At 49.2% G+C, this 17,039-nt stretch overlaps 1 protein-coding gene across 1 annotated transcript in view; it reads right to left on the reverse strand.

The window, feature by feature from the left end:
• Window positions 1–423: 423 nt before the first annotated feature.
• LOC140426090 (calcium-activated chloride channel regulator 1-like) overlaps window positions 424–17,039 on the reverse strand; it is a 70,830-nt gene continuing 54,214 nt past the window's right edge. Inside the window, exons 11-14 of the mRNA XM_072510433.1 lie at window positions 16,739–17,000; window positions 13,139–13,306; window positions 2,152–2,379; window positions 424–1,875 (exon numbers count right to left, since the gene is read on the reverse strand). Of these exons, the coding sequence (XP_072366534.1) occupies window positions 1,484–1,875; window positions 2,152–2,379; window positions 13,139–13,306; window positions 16,739–17,000 (1,050 nt within the window). The 3' untranslated portion in view covers window positions 424–1,483. The remainder of the gene's footprint in view (window positions 1,876–2,151; window positions 2,380–13,138; window positions 13,307–16,738; window positions 17,001–17,039) is intronic.

Genomic DNA, 17,039 nt, shown 5'->3' on the forward strand with positions numbered 1-17,039 from the left:
ACAAAATACATTCTTAAGACCCGCATTCCAAGTAACCCTTCTAGGTTTTAAGAACCTGGAACATACAGTGCAGAAGGCCATTCGGCCCATCGAATCTGCACCGACCCACTTAAGCCCTCACTTCCACCAATAACCCATCCTAACCTTTTTGGGCACGAAGGGCAATTTATCATGGCCAATCCACCTAACCTGCACGTCTTTGGACTGTGGGAGGAAACCGGAGCACCCGGAGGAAACCCACGCAGATACGGGAAGAACGTGCAGACTCTACATAGACAGTGACCCAGCGGGGAATCGAACCTGGGACCCTGGTGCTGTGAAGCCACAGTGCTAGCCATTGTGCTACCAAACTGCCTTAATACCATTGGGGTACTAAGGATATCTTATTTCTTCTTCCAAAAATAAGGTACTCAGTCCAGTTGATGTCGGTGTCCAAAACACACTTTATTACTAAAATTTCACTCAATACACTTGTGCAAGAACTGAATCAAACCTTAGAGCAAAATAATACATACACTTGTCAGAATACAGCAAAAAATCATTAAAAACATTAACACAAGAAAAAGGTAAAGAAAATACTTCAAAATAAAAGTAATTTCAACAGATTATTAAAGAATTCCGGAAGGCTAGAATTCCTCAGAAAAATTATTCATACAATCATTTTCTTAAAGAAATCCTTATCTATAGTTTAGCCCCATACTCATTTTTCATTGTTTTTTGGTCTCAGCTGAGACCCCCTGATTCATTCAGAAAGATGTCAATCACTCAACAACTGATTAGTTAATTAGACATTAATCATTTACTCAAGATTAATTAATGTTTCCCATGCGCTTTCTCCCGGTTTAAAGTCTTTATGTCATTATTAGTTTCTCGCCTAACTATGTTACTAGATTGTTGCAATTCTCTGAATGTGTCTTCATATTGTTTCTTTAGGTGGGGCTTACATAGTATATCCTTCAAAACATTGTTAGTATCTGCAGACATGACCTCTAGGGTTCAATAGTTCACTCATTTATTATAATATAATAATCTTTATTGTCACAAGTAGGCTTACATTAACACTGCAGTGAAGTTACTGTGAAAAGCCCCTCATCGCCACATTCAGGCACCTGTTTGGGTACACTGAGGGAGAATTCAAAATGTCCAAATTACCTAACAGCACGTCTTTCGGGACTTGTGGGAGGAAACCGGAGAACCCGGAGGAAACCCACGCAGACATAGGGAGAACGTGCAGACTCTACACAGACAGTGACCCAAGCCGGGAATCGAACTTGGGACCCTGGCGCTATGAAGCAACAGTGCTAACCACTGTGCTACTGTGCCGTGCCATATAAGTTGATTCTACTTTTTGCAGACTCAGTATTTCTAAGAATCATTTTGTTCTCCAGTATGTGTTTAGTTCATTCCTTAAAGGCCCCAAACAATTAGTAAATCCTACAGATACCCTCACATCTAACATCAGCGGAGTTCTTAACAAAGGACATTATGCTGGTACATAAGTTCTACATTTTCTTCTCTGCACCACGTAATTAATGACCCAAATGATCAAACACACAAGAATCGTGACAACAATTACACTGCAAACAACCTCCAACCTACCATTATTGCCTTTTGGGTGCTCAATCCATGGTACATAGACAGAAATCTTGGCTACATTAGATATTGCAGAGGGCTGATTGATTTTATCATATGCACAAAGAGCAAAATAGACAGTTGTCCCATTTTTCAATTCTGTATTTTCAGGAACAAATGCGACAGTTTCCCTCGAGCCAAATGGTTGCGGGTTCATGCTGGTCAAGTTAACCGGCGCAGTTGTTGAGAAATTGTCCCGTAGCTGTAGGAGGCTGTCACTCATTCTCATCTCATAGCGAGACGCTAAGAAACAAAAACAAAAAAGGAAATTAATGCATTCACAAAGCATCATAAAAATATAGGTGATCTTCGACTTGATAAATCGGATAGTATTTACTCCACCTCGAAATGCTGCTTGAATAAGGCTGAAAATATGACCGGGCGATAGGGGAAGGCCATTTGACCTGTCAAGCCTGTGTGAGATATCTCCACTGGTCATCAGCATTCATCAACAATCTGTTCAAATCACTGCTGCATAGAAATGGTCTTTATAAGCAACTTCAATTGAGCAACAATTACCTGCTCCCTGATCGTAGTCTTCTCCTGGCGCTGTCCATTCCAGCTCAACTTTATTTTTGACGATTGTTGCTTGAAGGTCTGTGATTTTGCACGGTGGAACATCAACAGGGGGTGTTCCTGCGGGAACTGAAATTGCTCCTCCTGATTTGACCCTGCTGAAATCTCCTAACTCAGTCGCAAGACCTTCCAAGTTGATTGGAGGCTGTGGTGGGTTTATTTGAATCACGCCTACATGGAAAGGGAGACATGTCTTTCTTATACCCAAACGTAACTGGCAATACCCTTCAACAAAAAGACTTGATCTACCTGAGTAGCCTGCAATTTCCCACAGGACAATTTTCTGGCTTTGGCTAAACAATCTGAGGCCAAGAAAGGTACCGTTTAATGACAGACAGTTTGAGGATCAATCAGCAAATCCTTCCAACATACCCCAATGGTGGGCATTAAGAATGGGAAAGAGTCAAAGGAACATAGGAATTCGGAGCAGGAGTGGGCCATTCAGCCCCTCGAGCCTGCTCCGCCAATCAATAAGATCAACGCTGCTTTTGATTGAAATGTCAACCCCACATTCCCGCCTAACCCCGATGACCTTTCATCCCCTCGCTTATCCAGAATCTAACTCTTAAAAGTACTGAAAGGTTCTGCTTCTGCCGCGTTTTGAGGGAGAGAGTTCCAAAGGCCCACGACCCTCAGGGAAAAAATTCTCCTCATCTCCATCTTTAATGAGCGACCATTTATTTTTAAACAGTGACTCCTAGTTCTAGGTTCTCTCCCAAGAGGGCAGCACGGTAGCCTTGTGGATAGCACAATTGCTTCACAGCTCCAGGGTCCCAGGTTCGATTCCAGCTTGGGTCACTGTCTGTGCGGAGTCTGCACATCCTCCCCGTGTGTGCGTGGGTTTCCTCCGGGTGCTCCGGTTTCCTCCCACAGTCCAAAGATGTGCGGGTTAGGTGGATTGGCCATGATAAATTGCCCTTAGTGTCCAAAATTGCCCTTCGTGTTGGGTGGGGTTACTGGGTTATGGGGATAGGGTGGCGGTGTTGACCTTGGGTAGGGTGCTCTTTCCAAGAGCCGGTGCAGACCCGATGGGCCGAATGGCCTCCTTCTGCACTGTAAATTCTATGATAACCTCTCCACATCCACCCTGTCAAGACCCCTCAGGATCGTAACTATTTCAATCAAGTCGCCTCTTACTCTTGTAAACTCCAGTGGATACAAGCCCAACCTGTCCAACCTTTCCTCACAAGACAACCCGCCCATCCTCGGTATTAGAATTTCCAAAGATTCATAACCCTCTGAGTGAAGAGATTTCTCCTAATCCCAGTCCAAAATGGTCAATGCCTTGGGCGGAATCTATCCGCCGCGCCCGAATTGGGGCGCGACGCAGCCGGCAATTACGGGTAATTACACACTACGTAGCAGGATTTGCCCGGCTTGCCACGCCTCCTGTAATCTCGCGAGACGTCACGATTTGGATTCCGTCCACAATGAACGGGATCAGTATTTGGCAAATCGGCATGTTAGATGGAGTCTCACTCTATATACATATACCTGATCCACCCAAGGAATTGGGATCAAATCCCTTTGCAATAGAGTCCTGTTGGATGGCATGGTCTTTTACGGCATGGCACACCCGGTTAAATGAGTTCGACACGGGACTCAGTTGCAATTCGGTTAGATCGCGTCCCTTACCCTGAATTGAAGATCTTGGGGCTGGATTCTCCGTTTGCCGACGGCAAAATCATGAAACTCGATTGGGTGGAGAATAACTTTTGACGCCGAAATGGCGGTAGATGCTGGTTTGACGCTAAATCGGATGCTCCGACCCCCGCAAAATGGTGTAAAAGCGGCACTCAGCACGCAGCTGAAAGTACAGTACGCTTATCATTAGCGGGCCTGACACTTGATGTTCCGGGGCCTCCACGATACACCGCCTCTGATGGGCCGAGTTCCCGACAGCGTGGTTCACTTGTGGTAGGAAATGGCGTGGAGTGACTGCAGGCTGCTGGCCAGGACACCGGCCGTGCTGGTCATGGCGGGGAGGGGGGGGACCTTGCCAGGGCCAGGGGAGGGGAGGAGGAGTGGAGGGTAGGGGGAGGGCGGGCCGAGCAGCCGTTGTGTTCCCCCCCCCCACACACAGGATTGGGGCGGTGCCCAGGCACCGAACGCAATTACAGCATCCAGCTTGCTCACCACCCACTCCAGCCTCTAGTTCTACACAGTGGCACCGGCCGTATGGGTGCGCCCACCCCACGCCCTGCCACAGCGTGCACCCCCTGCCCCTGAAGACCCCGCGCAACCAGCAGCCACCCACCAGGGGACCATCCAGAGCCACACTCAAGGCAACCCCTAGTGAGGGCAGTAGGGATGGGTGCCAGGATCAGTGGTACCCACAGGGCCAGATACCGACGGGGCAGAGGTGAGGGGGGGGTCATGCGTGGGTGGGGCCCGCAGTGCCAACCGGGGCCACGATGTAGCCCATGGTACCTGGGTGGGCACAGGAGTATGCGGCATTCTAACATGTTGGCCTTTCACCCCCTGCAGAGAATTTCGGACACCAACCCATAATGCTGGTCGCCATGGCGATGGCTGCAGCTCTGCGAGATGACCTGCGGCAGCATGAGCGGTGCCCTCTCAGAGAGGAGGAGGTGGCTGCAGAGGGGCAGGGCTCAGGCTTGGAGGGCTGGCCGCCCAACAAGCCGAGGAGGAGGAGAAGGTGCCAAGGGGGCACCGCATGAGACCTCGCGTGTACCGCAACCGCATGCACCGGACCGGGCATGCAAATACTACGGAGGAGCAGAGGGACAGATAGCACATCTGGCACCGCAGGAGTGTGGGGGAGGGCACCCGCTCCCGGTGACTGTCAAGGTGATGATCGCGCTGAATGTCTATGCCACGGGGTCGTTCCAGTCGCTGAGTGGGGACCTGTCCGCGATATCGCAGACATCGGCGCACAGGTGCATACGTGCTGTCACGGAAGCCCTATATGCCCAGGCGGGCCAGTACATCCACTACCATGTGGACCACAACCACCAGGATCCCCGGGCAGCGGGGCTCGCTGCCATCGCCGGGATGCCCCGGGTCCAGGGGGTGATCGAGGGGATGCATGTCGCCCTACGGCCACCTGCGGATAACAGGCCGCTCTACACAAACAGGAGGGGCTACCACCCCAGGGGCTGTTTAGCACAGGGCTAAATCGCTGGCTTTGCAAGCAGACCAAGGCAGGCCAGCAGCGCGGTTCAATTCCCGTAACAGCCTCCCCGAACAGGCGCCGGAATGTGGCGACTAGGGGCTTTTCACAGTAACTTCATTTGAAGCCTACTTGTGACAATAAGCGATTTTCATTTTCATTTTTCATTCATTTCATTTTCATGAACGTACAGCTGGTCTGTGACCAACCTCTGCGCATCATGCCCGATACCCGGGCAGCATGCCCGACTCCTTCATACTGGCACACTCGGTGATCCCCGACATGTTTGTGGGGTACCAACCCGGCTGCGGGGCTGGCTACTGGGCGACAGGGGATACCCGTTGTGGTCATGGCTGATGACGTCTATCTGGAGGCCACAGACCGACGTGGAGACCCACTACAACGATGCCCATACAACCACCAGGAGTGTGGTGGAGAGGTGCTTCAGGGTCCTGGAAATGCGCTTCAGGTGCCTGGACCGCCCTGGCGGGGCACTGCAGTACGAGGCAAGGAGGGCCGGCCGCCTCGTGGTGGCCTGCTGCATCCTCCACAATATAGCCCAGCAGAGGGGTGATGCGCTGGAGGAGGATGAGGAGGAAGGGCAGACCGTGTCAGACGAGGAGAATGCGAGGGAGGGGGACAATAAGCGGGACATGACACCCCAGGCAGGCACGGGAAGCTACACAACGCCATCGCCATGACCAGCACGCACGGGATTCCCTCGTCGCCTCATGTTTCACCGACTGGGGGGGGGGGGGGGGAGGGGAAGGGGGGCAGCTGGTCAGGGGCACAGACACCACCATCCCACACCCACACCCCCTCACCACCCACACCACCAAATCCCCTCACCTCCCACACCACCAAACCACCCGCGTGCACACCCTCTCCACGACACATACCTGTGGCGCAATGAGCTGGGAGCACTGGCTTGGCAGTGACAATGGGTCTGGTCCATGGGATGGAGGATGATGACAACCCGCTCTGCGACGAGTTCCGTGCTCCACATCGTTAGACAATGTCTGACTCAAGCCCACAGTAGCACCTTCCACCTGGGTCATCCCTGCATGCGAGCTGACCAGTCCATCACACGGTCCCATTGAATCCCTGGGGTGGGGTGCTGGGAACAGTCGGGGCGGGGGGGGGGGGGGGGGGGGGGGAGGGGGGGGGAGGGGGAGCACGGTCCACCAACGGGGCCTGCACTCGTCACCCACCCCCCACTCCCACTGACCAGCACTGACCATCCCACCCCCACACTCATCAGACAGAGCACTGGGGCAGGTTTCAACGGTGTTAACAGGTGTTTATTGTGGACAAATATACACAGTCTGTGCCCTAGCTCATATTACTAAACGGTGCCCTGCACCCTTGCCAACTTAACTGGTGTCTAACTTTCTGTCCTTACAGGCCGCTGGTAATGTAGTTCTAATATCTCTGTTGAATAGCATTGTGGTAAAAGTCCTGAAACTAATGGAATTGCTCTGTATGATAATAAAGCTAAATGTATGTCAAATTGTGAATCATTCGCTTTACTGATGGGTTGTTTAATGATGTGAACACCTTTTTCTACCTCCCATTGGATTGTGGATAGTGTGGGCTGGACGTCACATGTCGAAAATTGTTGTTGTTTGAAAATTCTGACCATTCCCAACCAGCAAAACATGGACCATTATCGGACATTACCGTTTGTGGAATCCCATGTCGCGAAAATGTTTCTTTACATGTTTTGATGGCTGAAGACAATGTTAGATCTGGAAGTTTCATAACCTCCGGGTAGTTTGGATAGTAATCCATGATGAGAACGCAGTCATGACCAGTTGCATGGAAGAGGTCGATCCCTACTTTTGTCCATGGTGATGTGATGAGTTCATGTTGTTGAAGTTTCCCTTGCATTGTGCAGGTTGGTGTCTTTGACAGGTTTTGCATGTTATGACCATGTCAGTGATATCCCTGTTGATCCCAGGTCAATAAACCGCTTACCTTGCTCTCCTTTTACGAGTTTCTCAATACCGAGGTGTCCCTCGTGAATTTTCTGTCGGATTTCTGAACAAAGACTTTGCGGGGTAACAATTTGATCTTGGCTTAACAATAGACCATTCACTGTTGTTAAATCTGTTTGAATGTTGTGGTATTGAGGACAACGCCCTTTCGGCCACCCATGTTGTAGATGGTGCATTACCCACAGCAGAGTTGCTGCTTTCTTTGTTTCTTGCTGTATTAACTTGAGTTTTTCCATCAGATCCCAGAAGATTCTCCGTGCATAGTTGAGCCTGAGCTTCTATGTCTCTGATGAATTCCATTGGTGTGCTCTCTGTGGCAATGGAACGTGATAGAGTATCTGCAATGATAAGCTCTTTCCCTGCTGTATTTGTCAAGTTGAAATCATACCTTCGGAATTTCATCATGATACACTGGAGTCTAGGTGTCATGTCGTTTTTCTCAATGATGTGGACCAACGGCCTATGATCCGACTCCACAGTAAAGGTTGGCAGTCCATAAACATAGTCATGGGGCGGGATTCTCCACCGCGCCACATTTATGCCCCGACCCGCCGGCGGGATTCTCCGTTACGCCAGCCGATCAATGGGGTTTCCCATTGTGGGCAGCCCCACGCCATCGGGAAACCCCCGGGCGACAGCGTAACGGAGAATCACGCCGGCGAAGAATCCCGCCCATGGAATTTAAGTATTCCGGTCAATAATACAAGATATTCCTTTTCTATCTGTGCATATCTGCACTCTGTTGCAGGCATAGCTCTTGAAGCATATGCTACAGGTATCCAATCTGAGTGTTTATCTTGCTGTAAGAGAACTGCTCCTTGGCTTGCATCAGTGGATATTTTAGTTGCTCTTTATCGGGTCGAAGAAAGGGAGTATCGGTGCGGTCATTAGTTGTTGTTTCACACCTGTCCATTCGTTTTGATGGCTTTGTGTCCATTCAAATGTGGTTGATTTTTTGATCAGATTTCTTAATGCAGACGTTCTCGATGACAGGTTTGATATAAACTTGCCCCAAAAATTGACAAACCCAGAAGCCTCAGAAGAGCTTTCTTATCTTCTGCCGTTTTCATATTTTGAATTGCTGCCATCTTTGTATCGTCAGGTTTGACTCCTTGAGAGGATATGGTCGCTCCCAGGAATTTCAAAGATGATTGTGCAAATGTAAACTTTGCCTGGTTCAATTTTAATCCAAACTTGTTGATTGTCCCAAATACTTTTCTTAAGCGTTTGATGTGTTCTTCCTTGGTCGTGGACCAAATGATGATATCGTCAACATACACCCATACATTCAGATATATAGATCACTACAGAGGCGGCCTGCTGTGACTCCTGCCCTATGACAAGGATCCCCTTGGTGCACGTCTCCTGGGGCGACCCGGCCTGGCTGAACCCCTCTGCTGCTCGGGCGTCACGGTTGGCGTGGTGCCGCCCTGTTCTGCCCGCTGTCCACCAGATTCACCAGGGACAGGAGGGGGGGGTGAAGTCCGAGGTGCTGCGCTGTTCCAGCACCTCCCCTGCGGGAGTCCCAGTCCCAGAGAGAGGTGTCCCAGCACCTCCTTCTCCCTCGGGGTGCCCGATGGCCACCGGGCTACTCTATGGGATGGGGGTGCGAGCGGAGCCATCCACTGAGACCCCCCATGCCAACTGGTGCTGCCAGTTCTGGGCATCCTCTCTGGTCTTGACCAGGGTCTGCACGTTCATGGCCACGGAGCACAGGGTGTGGACCATCTCCGTCTGGGACTGTGTCACCACGCTGAGGGTCCGTGCCACATCAGCCAGTGACTGGGCCGCGTCCCTCTGGGACTGGGACACCTCTCTCTGGACTGGGACACCCCCCTCTGGGACTGGGACACCCCCCTCTGGGACTGGGACACCTCTCTCTGGGACTGGGACACATCCCTCTGGGACTGGGACACATCCCTCTGGGACTGGGACACATCCCTCTGGGACTGGGACACATCCCTCTGGGACTGGGACACCACCCTCTGGGACTGGGACACCCCCCTCTGGGACTGGGACACCCCCCTCTGGGACTGGGACACCTCCCTCTGGGACTGGGACACCTCCCTCTGGGACTGGGACACCACCCTCTGGGACTGGGACACCCCCCTCTGGGACTGGGACACCTCCCTCTGGGTCTGGGACACATTCCTCTGGGACTGGGACACCCCCCTCTGGGACTGGGACACCCCCCTCCGGGACTGGGACACCCCCCTCTGGGACAGGAACAACCCCCTCTGGGACAGGAACAACCCCCTCTGGGACTGGAACACCTCCCTCTGGGACTGGAACACCTCCCTCTGGGACCGGGACACCTCCCTCTGGGAACGGGACACCTCCCTCTGGGAACGGGACACCTTCCTCTGGGACTGGGACACCACCCCCTGGGACTGGGACACCCACCTCTTGGACGCGGCCACCCCGCCCAGTGTTTGCACCACGCCAGCCATCGCCTGGGCAATGCCGCTGACGCTCTCAGCCATGGCCTACTGTGACTGAGCCACGCTGAGGATCGCCGCTGCGATGTCCAGGTGGCTCTGGCACATGGCTGCTGTGAGAGGGCGGCACTGCCCTGAGCCTCAGCCCTTAACTGGCACAGAGTGCCCCAGGTCTTGCACACTCTGACCCATATCCGACACCACCGCCCCCATTGCCTCCACCGCGGACGTCACACCCGTGCGTTGTCGGCTTGGGTGGCAGCCATGACCGTCGCCCACTGCTCCTGCAAGGGGGACTCAGCAGGTGCTGGTAGCCGGCTGTCATCCCCTCCTGTAATCTCTGGGTCTCTGACTGCATCTCCACTGTGGTTTAGACTGGATGTTCCAGGAGCCCGGGACACGTCTGGGGCTGGTCATCCCTCCGACGGTCTGGCCCCTCAACTGCCCCTTCCTCCAACCGCTGTACCGGAGGCGATGCGTGGTGCGCACCAGATAGTGTCCCAAGAGCCTCTTCACTAATGTGCACAACTGAGGTGATGGTCTCTGAGATGGTGGAGTGTGTTGGAGACAGCTGTGATGGAAAGTCTGTGTCCTCCTCCGACCCGAGCTCCAGGGTCTCCAGTTGTGGCTGGCATGGGTGCGGGCATGTGGGGCAGGGTGGGGGATCAGCCGTCCCCTGGGGGAGGGGGGGGGAATATCTGGGTTAAATGTGTTTGGGGGGGGAAGGGGGGTTGTGCCAGGGCCCCAGCGCTACCTACTCACCCTGGCCGCCCTGATGAGGTCATGCAGTTTCTTCCTGCACTGGATGCCAGTCCGGACAACGTTGCCCATGGCGCAGACCGCCTCTGCCACCTGTGCGCAGGCATGGCGAACGGTGATGCATGGTGGCCTTCCTCCCGGGCCAGGGTACAGGGTCAACCGCCTCTCCTCCACAGCGTCCAGGAGGGTGTCCCGCTCAGCGTCCCTGAACAGTGGCTCTGCTCTCCTTCTAGCCATCTTGTTGGCTGGGACGGTGTGTGTGTGGGGGGATGGATCGTTTCAGTGCGGCTGCAGCGTATGAGCCTCTTGCGCGGCAATCACAGACCCGACGAATCCAGCTCCGTTTCTCTTGGAACCGGTTGCGTCCACGTGGTGATGGTGCGTGCCCATTTAGAGTTGTTGTATCGGTGCAGCTGTTGCATCGTTTCTGCTGTCATAAAACACCACTGTTTCCACGCCGGCGTCTGCACTTAGTCTCAAAATCAGAGAATCCAGCCCCTTTACATTAAGATATCCCAGCCAGGGGAAACATCTGCCCAGCACGTAATCTAGCAAGTAGCATGTTTTCCCGAATAGTTATAGACCTTAAAAACTATCCCTTACATTTCTCTTTCCACAAAACTGCTTTCCCTGCAGAATGTTTCCAGCATTTTCTGGGTTCATTTCTCCCTCTTGTTTTATCCTGAATTTCTTCTCTTTGTTTAACTTTCTTCTTAACCTGACTGTTATTTCTCTCTGCTGGTTAATTTGCTTGTTTTATTTTATTTTGTATCATTTCTCTAGTTTTGTACCATTTATCTAACCATTCCATTCAAGCTCTCTTCTGTTTCTTTCTGAACGTTATTAACAATGAATATTTGTGGTCTGATTAGGTTCGTGATTAATAAAGGGGATCAGAGGATATGGGGAGAAGGCAGGACAATGGGGATGAGAAACATATCAGCCAGGATCTAATGGCAGAGCAGACTCGATGGGCCGAGTGGCCTAATTCTGCTCTTATATCTTATGGAATATTTTGCTGTTTTGGCTCTGATCCCTTATAAAAGGAACAGAATACATCAGCCTCCCAGATAGTTCCAGGTGGCAAATTCAGTGTGGCTTGGATGAGGCAAATTATTTTTATTCTATAGCAAATGTTTTGGTGGGATTGTGTTGATTCTTAACATTAATGAACTCAACACCAGCTACGATTCCGGAGATACTGCCATCCGTTACAGTTCAACATTTGCTGGATTACATCAAGATCATACAATGATATCTCTCTCCAAGGATTAACATATATTGATTATAAAATAGAATCTTCGGTCTGTACACATTCAGGACCCTGACCTTCCTGTTGCTTTCCATTTTAACAAAAGACCCTGCTCTCATGCCCACATGTCTGTTCTTGGCCTGCTGTAATGTTCCAGAGAAGCTCAACGCAAACTGGAGGAATGCCTTCCGGCCTGAACATCGAATTCAACAACTTCAGAAAATCAGCCCCACCTCGACCCATTTGTTTCCATTTCATTTTAACTGTCTTTTACCATTTCTTTTTTTCTTAATATACATTTCATTTCCCCCCCCCAATCTTATCCACCGTTCCTGCACCTTTCTCCTCTTTGCTTCCCCCTTCCCCTCCCCCCACATCTACAGTTCACCCTCTGATGTTAGTTTCCCTGCTGTTTGACCTTTCACACCTTTTGTTCTCTCTGGAGACTGCCATTAGCACTCTTTCCCCTTGGTTTCTGTGGCCATTAGCACCCGGTTTCCCTGGGCTTCTGTGGCTATGACTCATCTTTCATTCTCACTCCACAGTATAAATATTTCCCACTTTCTCTGTCTGTTAGCTTTGACAAAGAGTCATCGGACTCGAAACGTTAGCTCTTTTCTCTCGCTACAGATGCTGCCAGACTTGCTGAGATTTTCCAGCATTTTCTCTTCCGTTTCAGATTCCAGCATCCACAGTAATTTACTTTTATTACTGGTACCATGTTAGAATACGCAAGGTGGTATTGTATAGAATTATTTAACATTGGGTTTGCATTGTTGTGTGGAATCTTAGAGAGATGACGGGGGTCTTGGCTGGAGGGCCGCTGAGATCCCTGTGTCTCCTCTTCAAGAAAGTCCAATGGATCTTGGGCGCGATCTAACAACCATGTCGTACCCGGCATGAATCGGAGCCGGCCGGTTATATCGCCGGACAGTCCGAAATTGGGAAATCGATGAAAGATAGGGATCCTGGAAGGGGAAGCCTGAAAGGGGGCATGGGAAGGGCTGAAAAGGGGGCCCCTCAGCGATCCCATAGTGGGGTGCCAAAACATGGCAGTTATGGGGCAATGCCCATGTGTGTGGGGGGTGACATTGCCCATGGGTGAGTGGGTCTCCAACATTAGCCAACGCCATTATTTAACTTAGGACTTAATATGGGTTGTTAGGATCGGTATGATTTCCTGCAATTAATTACGAGAAGGTTTATGCATTATGCAAAATATCTTCCCAGCTGCAGCTACAACTGACAGCACTCAATGCACACGGAGAACTTACACCTCAATAGTTCATCACAGTATAAAATCATACACCACTGCAATTGGCTTTCTGCACAATCTTCTTTGGCATTTTACCATTTTCCGTGTATCCTGGTATGTAAAAGGCACGTGCCCCTGTTCGGATTGCCTTCTTTGTAGCCCCGTCCTTTCCCTCTACACGCACTTTAAAGTTGTATCTTCCAAATCCAGAAAACTTAAAGACCTTCTTGGTGTAGATACCATCATTCTTGACGACATCAGCACCTACAAGCAGGAAAGGGTAAACATCTGGGCACTGAGAGGAGAATGGAATAACAATACTGTGCTTGGGTTCATTCATTGATGACAAGTGCAAAATAGAATGATCAGGGAAGAGCTCATTTCAAATCCTAACATGCATATTTCACTGATGAATTACTGTAATTGTAGCATATTGATACACATTGCATCATTTATTGATGTAAATAACAATCTTAAGACTAATAATTGGGTTGTGCCATAATCCAGCCACAGTAGTCACAATTCGTGACTTGCCCGTGTCAGGTTTGGTGAAGGTAGGCAACACGTAAATCCTGCGCTGTCACCTCAGTTACACACAGAACACAGGAGCGAGTGCCTGCTGCACTGCCTCTATGTTCAGCAGAGTGTCAAACAGTGCTGCAGCCACTCTTCCATTCTTAAAGGAAGTCTGTCCCTCTTAAAGGGAAATTGCATTGAGTTATGGCAGGCTGCTGTTGTATACGGTTGAAACACAGGTTATGGAATTCCAAGGCTGATAGAAAGCTCCAGGGTCACTCGGGTTTACACAAGTCAATGTAATGATAACAATAAAACTGTCAGTATCGAAAACAACATAAATCGAATAAAAGGTTTACTCAAACACCCATCACCTCCCAAACACCATCTTCCATCCAGTCCTGGACCCTCGGCTGGGTCCCCTGCTGACCAGTTGCCTAAAACGTGTCTGGGGAGAGCTGACGTAAGTCCTCTGTTTATGTATCAGGTCCGAACTCTGAGCTGAGGTCCAGGAATGCATCACGTAAGGAAGTCTTTGTCACTCAACCCAACCGCATTCCTGATGTTAATGCTTTATTCGAGGCTGCATCTCCACAAATCTGTTCCAGAAAATGTTTGCCTCATGGCCGAACTTGGCCTAAGTTAGATCAGAAATCTGCAGGCAGCCTTGCCTACTAGACACAGCTCATCTGTCTTCATAGAACAGTGAATCCTTTGATAAACTGCGGCCAGTACCAGGGTAAGCCCATTTGTAATAAACTAAATATTCTGCACTTCAGTTATTATATTTTGGAGTTCCCCACACTGCAATAAAACTAGCTTTTTGATTTACCAAGATTGCCCATAAAGTTATGTTTTTTTAAACTTAATTATCCACCTATTTATAATAATCTGTATTATTGTCACAAGTAGGCTTACATTAACACTGCAATGAAGTTACTGTGAAAATCCCCTAGTCGCCACACTCCAGCGCCTGTTCGGGTACACAGAGGGAGAATTCAGAATGTCGAAATTACCTAACTTTCAGACTGTGTCACCAAATCTCTTCCAAAATTATGTCATATCCCCCATCTCACTATCAGCAAATTCACTGGAGTTCCATCCCTATTGTCTGTTTCAATGATCTGGAAAAATTAACTCACATCATAAAGCCTTTCTGTGCTGTTAGACCTTACCTTGTTGACGTAGTTGTGTAATGAATAAGGATTGAGTCATCAAACTGTGCCATACCTAAGCTTAATGGTGAATTATTTTTATTTGTATGAATTACTGGAATGTTGTTCAGAAGTCTTTAAGTTGGCATCTCTTTTGTCAAAATTCTGTAATGTAGCCTTAAGAAATAATGCACTGAAGTATTGTTGGGGAACATTTGCACATTTGTGCTCCAGTGAATCCAGCATTAGCAGCAAGCAGAAGCCAAAACCGCGATGCTGATTGGCTATCAGGATGGCCTAAGGGCTAGAATTGTAAGTAAAAGTAGAAGGTGACGTTAGTTTATTGTAGAAAAACCAAAGCACACTTCCTATTGGTCAAGGATTGTAAATGTTGGGTACAAGCTCAGGTTAGGTTGTTTTCGGAAAGCCAGAAGCACTTTTTCAATTGCAAACATTTGTTTAGAAGTTATTAGTTGTGTCGACTTGGGCTGAATGTTGCAAAAGCTACTTGCGAAAAGGGTATAAAAATAGGTCACGTATCAGGGGTCTTGCCGGGGGATAGCATTTGTCAGAGAACAAATTTAGGAGTTAATACCTGGCAGGCCGCTGGGTGGTGAGCATTTATTCAAGACATGGCCAGTCCACGGGTAATTGTCAAACGTTGGGGATTCTTGTAAGAATCCAGAAGTTACCTATTTTTTATTCGTTCTTGGGATGTGGGCGTCGCTGGCTGGGTCAGTATTTGTGGCCCATCCCTAATTGCCGTTGAATTGAGTGGTTCGCTAGGCTATTTCGGGGGGAGGGAGGCGCAGTTAAGAGTCAGCCACATTTCTGTGGTTCTGGAATCAAATGTAGGACATACCAGGTAAGGAGGGCAGATTTCCTTCCCTGCAGGACATTAGTGAACCAGTTGGGATTTTACCACAATCGACAATGGTTTCAGGGTCATCATTAGACTTTTAATTCCATATTTTTGTTGTATTCAGATTTGACCATCTGCCCTGACGGGATTCGAACCCGGGACCCCAGAGCATTACCCTGGGTCTCTGGATTACTAGTCCAGTGACAATACCAGTGACAATATCACTCCACTTTTGTGGGCAGCACGGTAGCACAAGTGGCTTCACAGCTCCAGGGTCCCAGGTTCGATTCCCCGCTGGGTCACTGTCTGTGTGGAGTCTGCACGTTCTCCCCATGTCTGCGTGGATTTCCTCTGGGTGGTCCGGTTTCCTCTCACAGTCCAAAGACATGCATCTTAGGTGGATTGGCCATGATGAATTGCCCTTAGTGACCAAAAAGGTTTTGATTGGTTATTGGTGGAAGTGAGGGCTTAAGTGGGTCGGTGCAGACTTGATGGGCCCAATGGCCTCCTTCTGCACTGTATGTTCTATGTTCTCTGTACACAACCACCTCCTATGATAGTCATAGGTTTGCAGTAAGAATCAATTTACTTATTAGTATCCAGCTTGAGGGCCTTAAGAAAAAAAAAGTGAACAATCTTTCTCAGGAAGTTGCTTTCAGTTAGAAAGAGAGAGAGAGCGAGAGAGAATAAAGCACTTAGCGAGTAGCGGAAAAACATGCAGTTCCAGCAGTTAAGGTAGGCTGGGAACATAGAGCTAAATTTTTAATGCTGAAAAAGGGTTTTACATGTATGTTATAAGTAGATTGACTATGTTTAAAACTTGAAGAAGAACTGTCTCATGAGACCAGGGTAAAGGAACGAAGAGGAAAAGACCCCAGATGTCCGAGGATTCACGACCATGCCTTGACTAGTGACATTAGATTGTATAATACAACTTACGAGCTTGCATTCCAAAATAAGTTATTATCCTTTTTTGTGGGTAAGGTTATTCCCCAGCCATAATTTTCTTATTCTGGTGTTTAGGATCGGGTCCAAATCCCAACAGTCCTTTTTTTGGAAGACATTTGATGTAGCAGAAGTTAAAATTGGAAAAAAAATCCACATTTCAAACATTTACAATTTCAGTATATGTTCGATTTCACAGTGTTACATTGTGTATCCTACCTGTACCATCATCAGAAAGGCGCTCTTCAATTGGACGACCAGTGGGCCGTTCAATAATGGCTGTCACATTTGCAAACATGACTGGTGAAAATCCCTGACTGATTTCTGCATAGATTGTCCTTCCACCGTAAGAATCCTTTTCACTGATAAGCACATTGACTGTCAACGGGGGAATCTTCTCATCTGCTGCTCGGGATGTTACTGTGATAGTTATGATCTGGTCGCTTCCAGGATTCAGGATGCTGTACTTCCAATGTCCTGCCTGGGAAACAAATATTCATTGTTAATTATAGGACAGATA

The sequence above is a fragment of the Scyliorhinus torazame genome, chromosome 7 (assembly GCF_047496885.1).
Source record: "Scyliorhinus torazame isolate Kashiwa2021f chromosome 7, sScyTor2.1, whole genome shotgun sequence".
Taxonomy (NCBI): domain Eukaryota; kingdom Metazoa; phylum Chordata; class Chondrichthyes; order Carcharhiniformes; family Scyliorhinidae; genus Scyliorhinus; species Scyliorhinus torazame.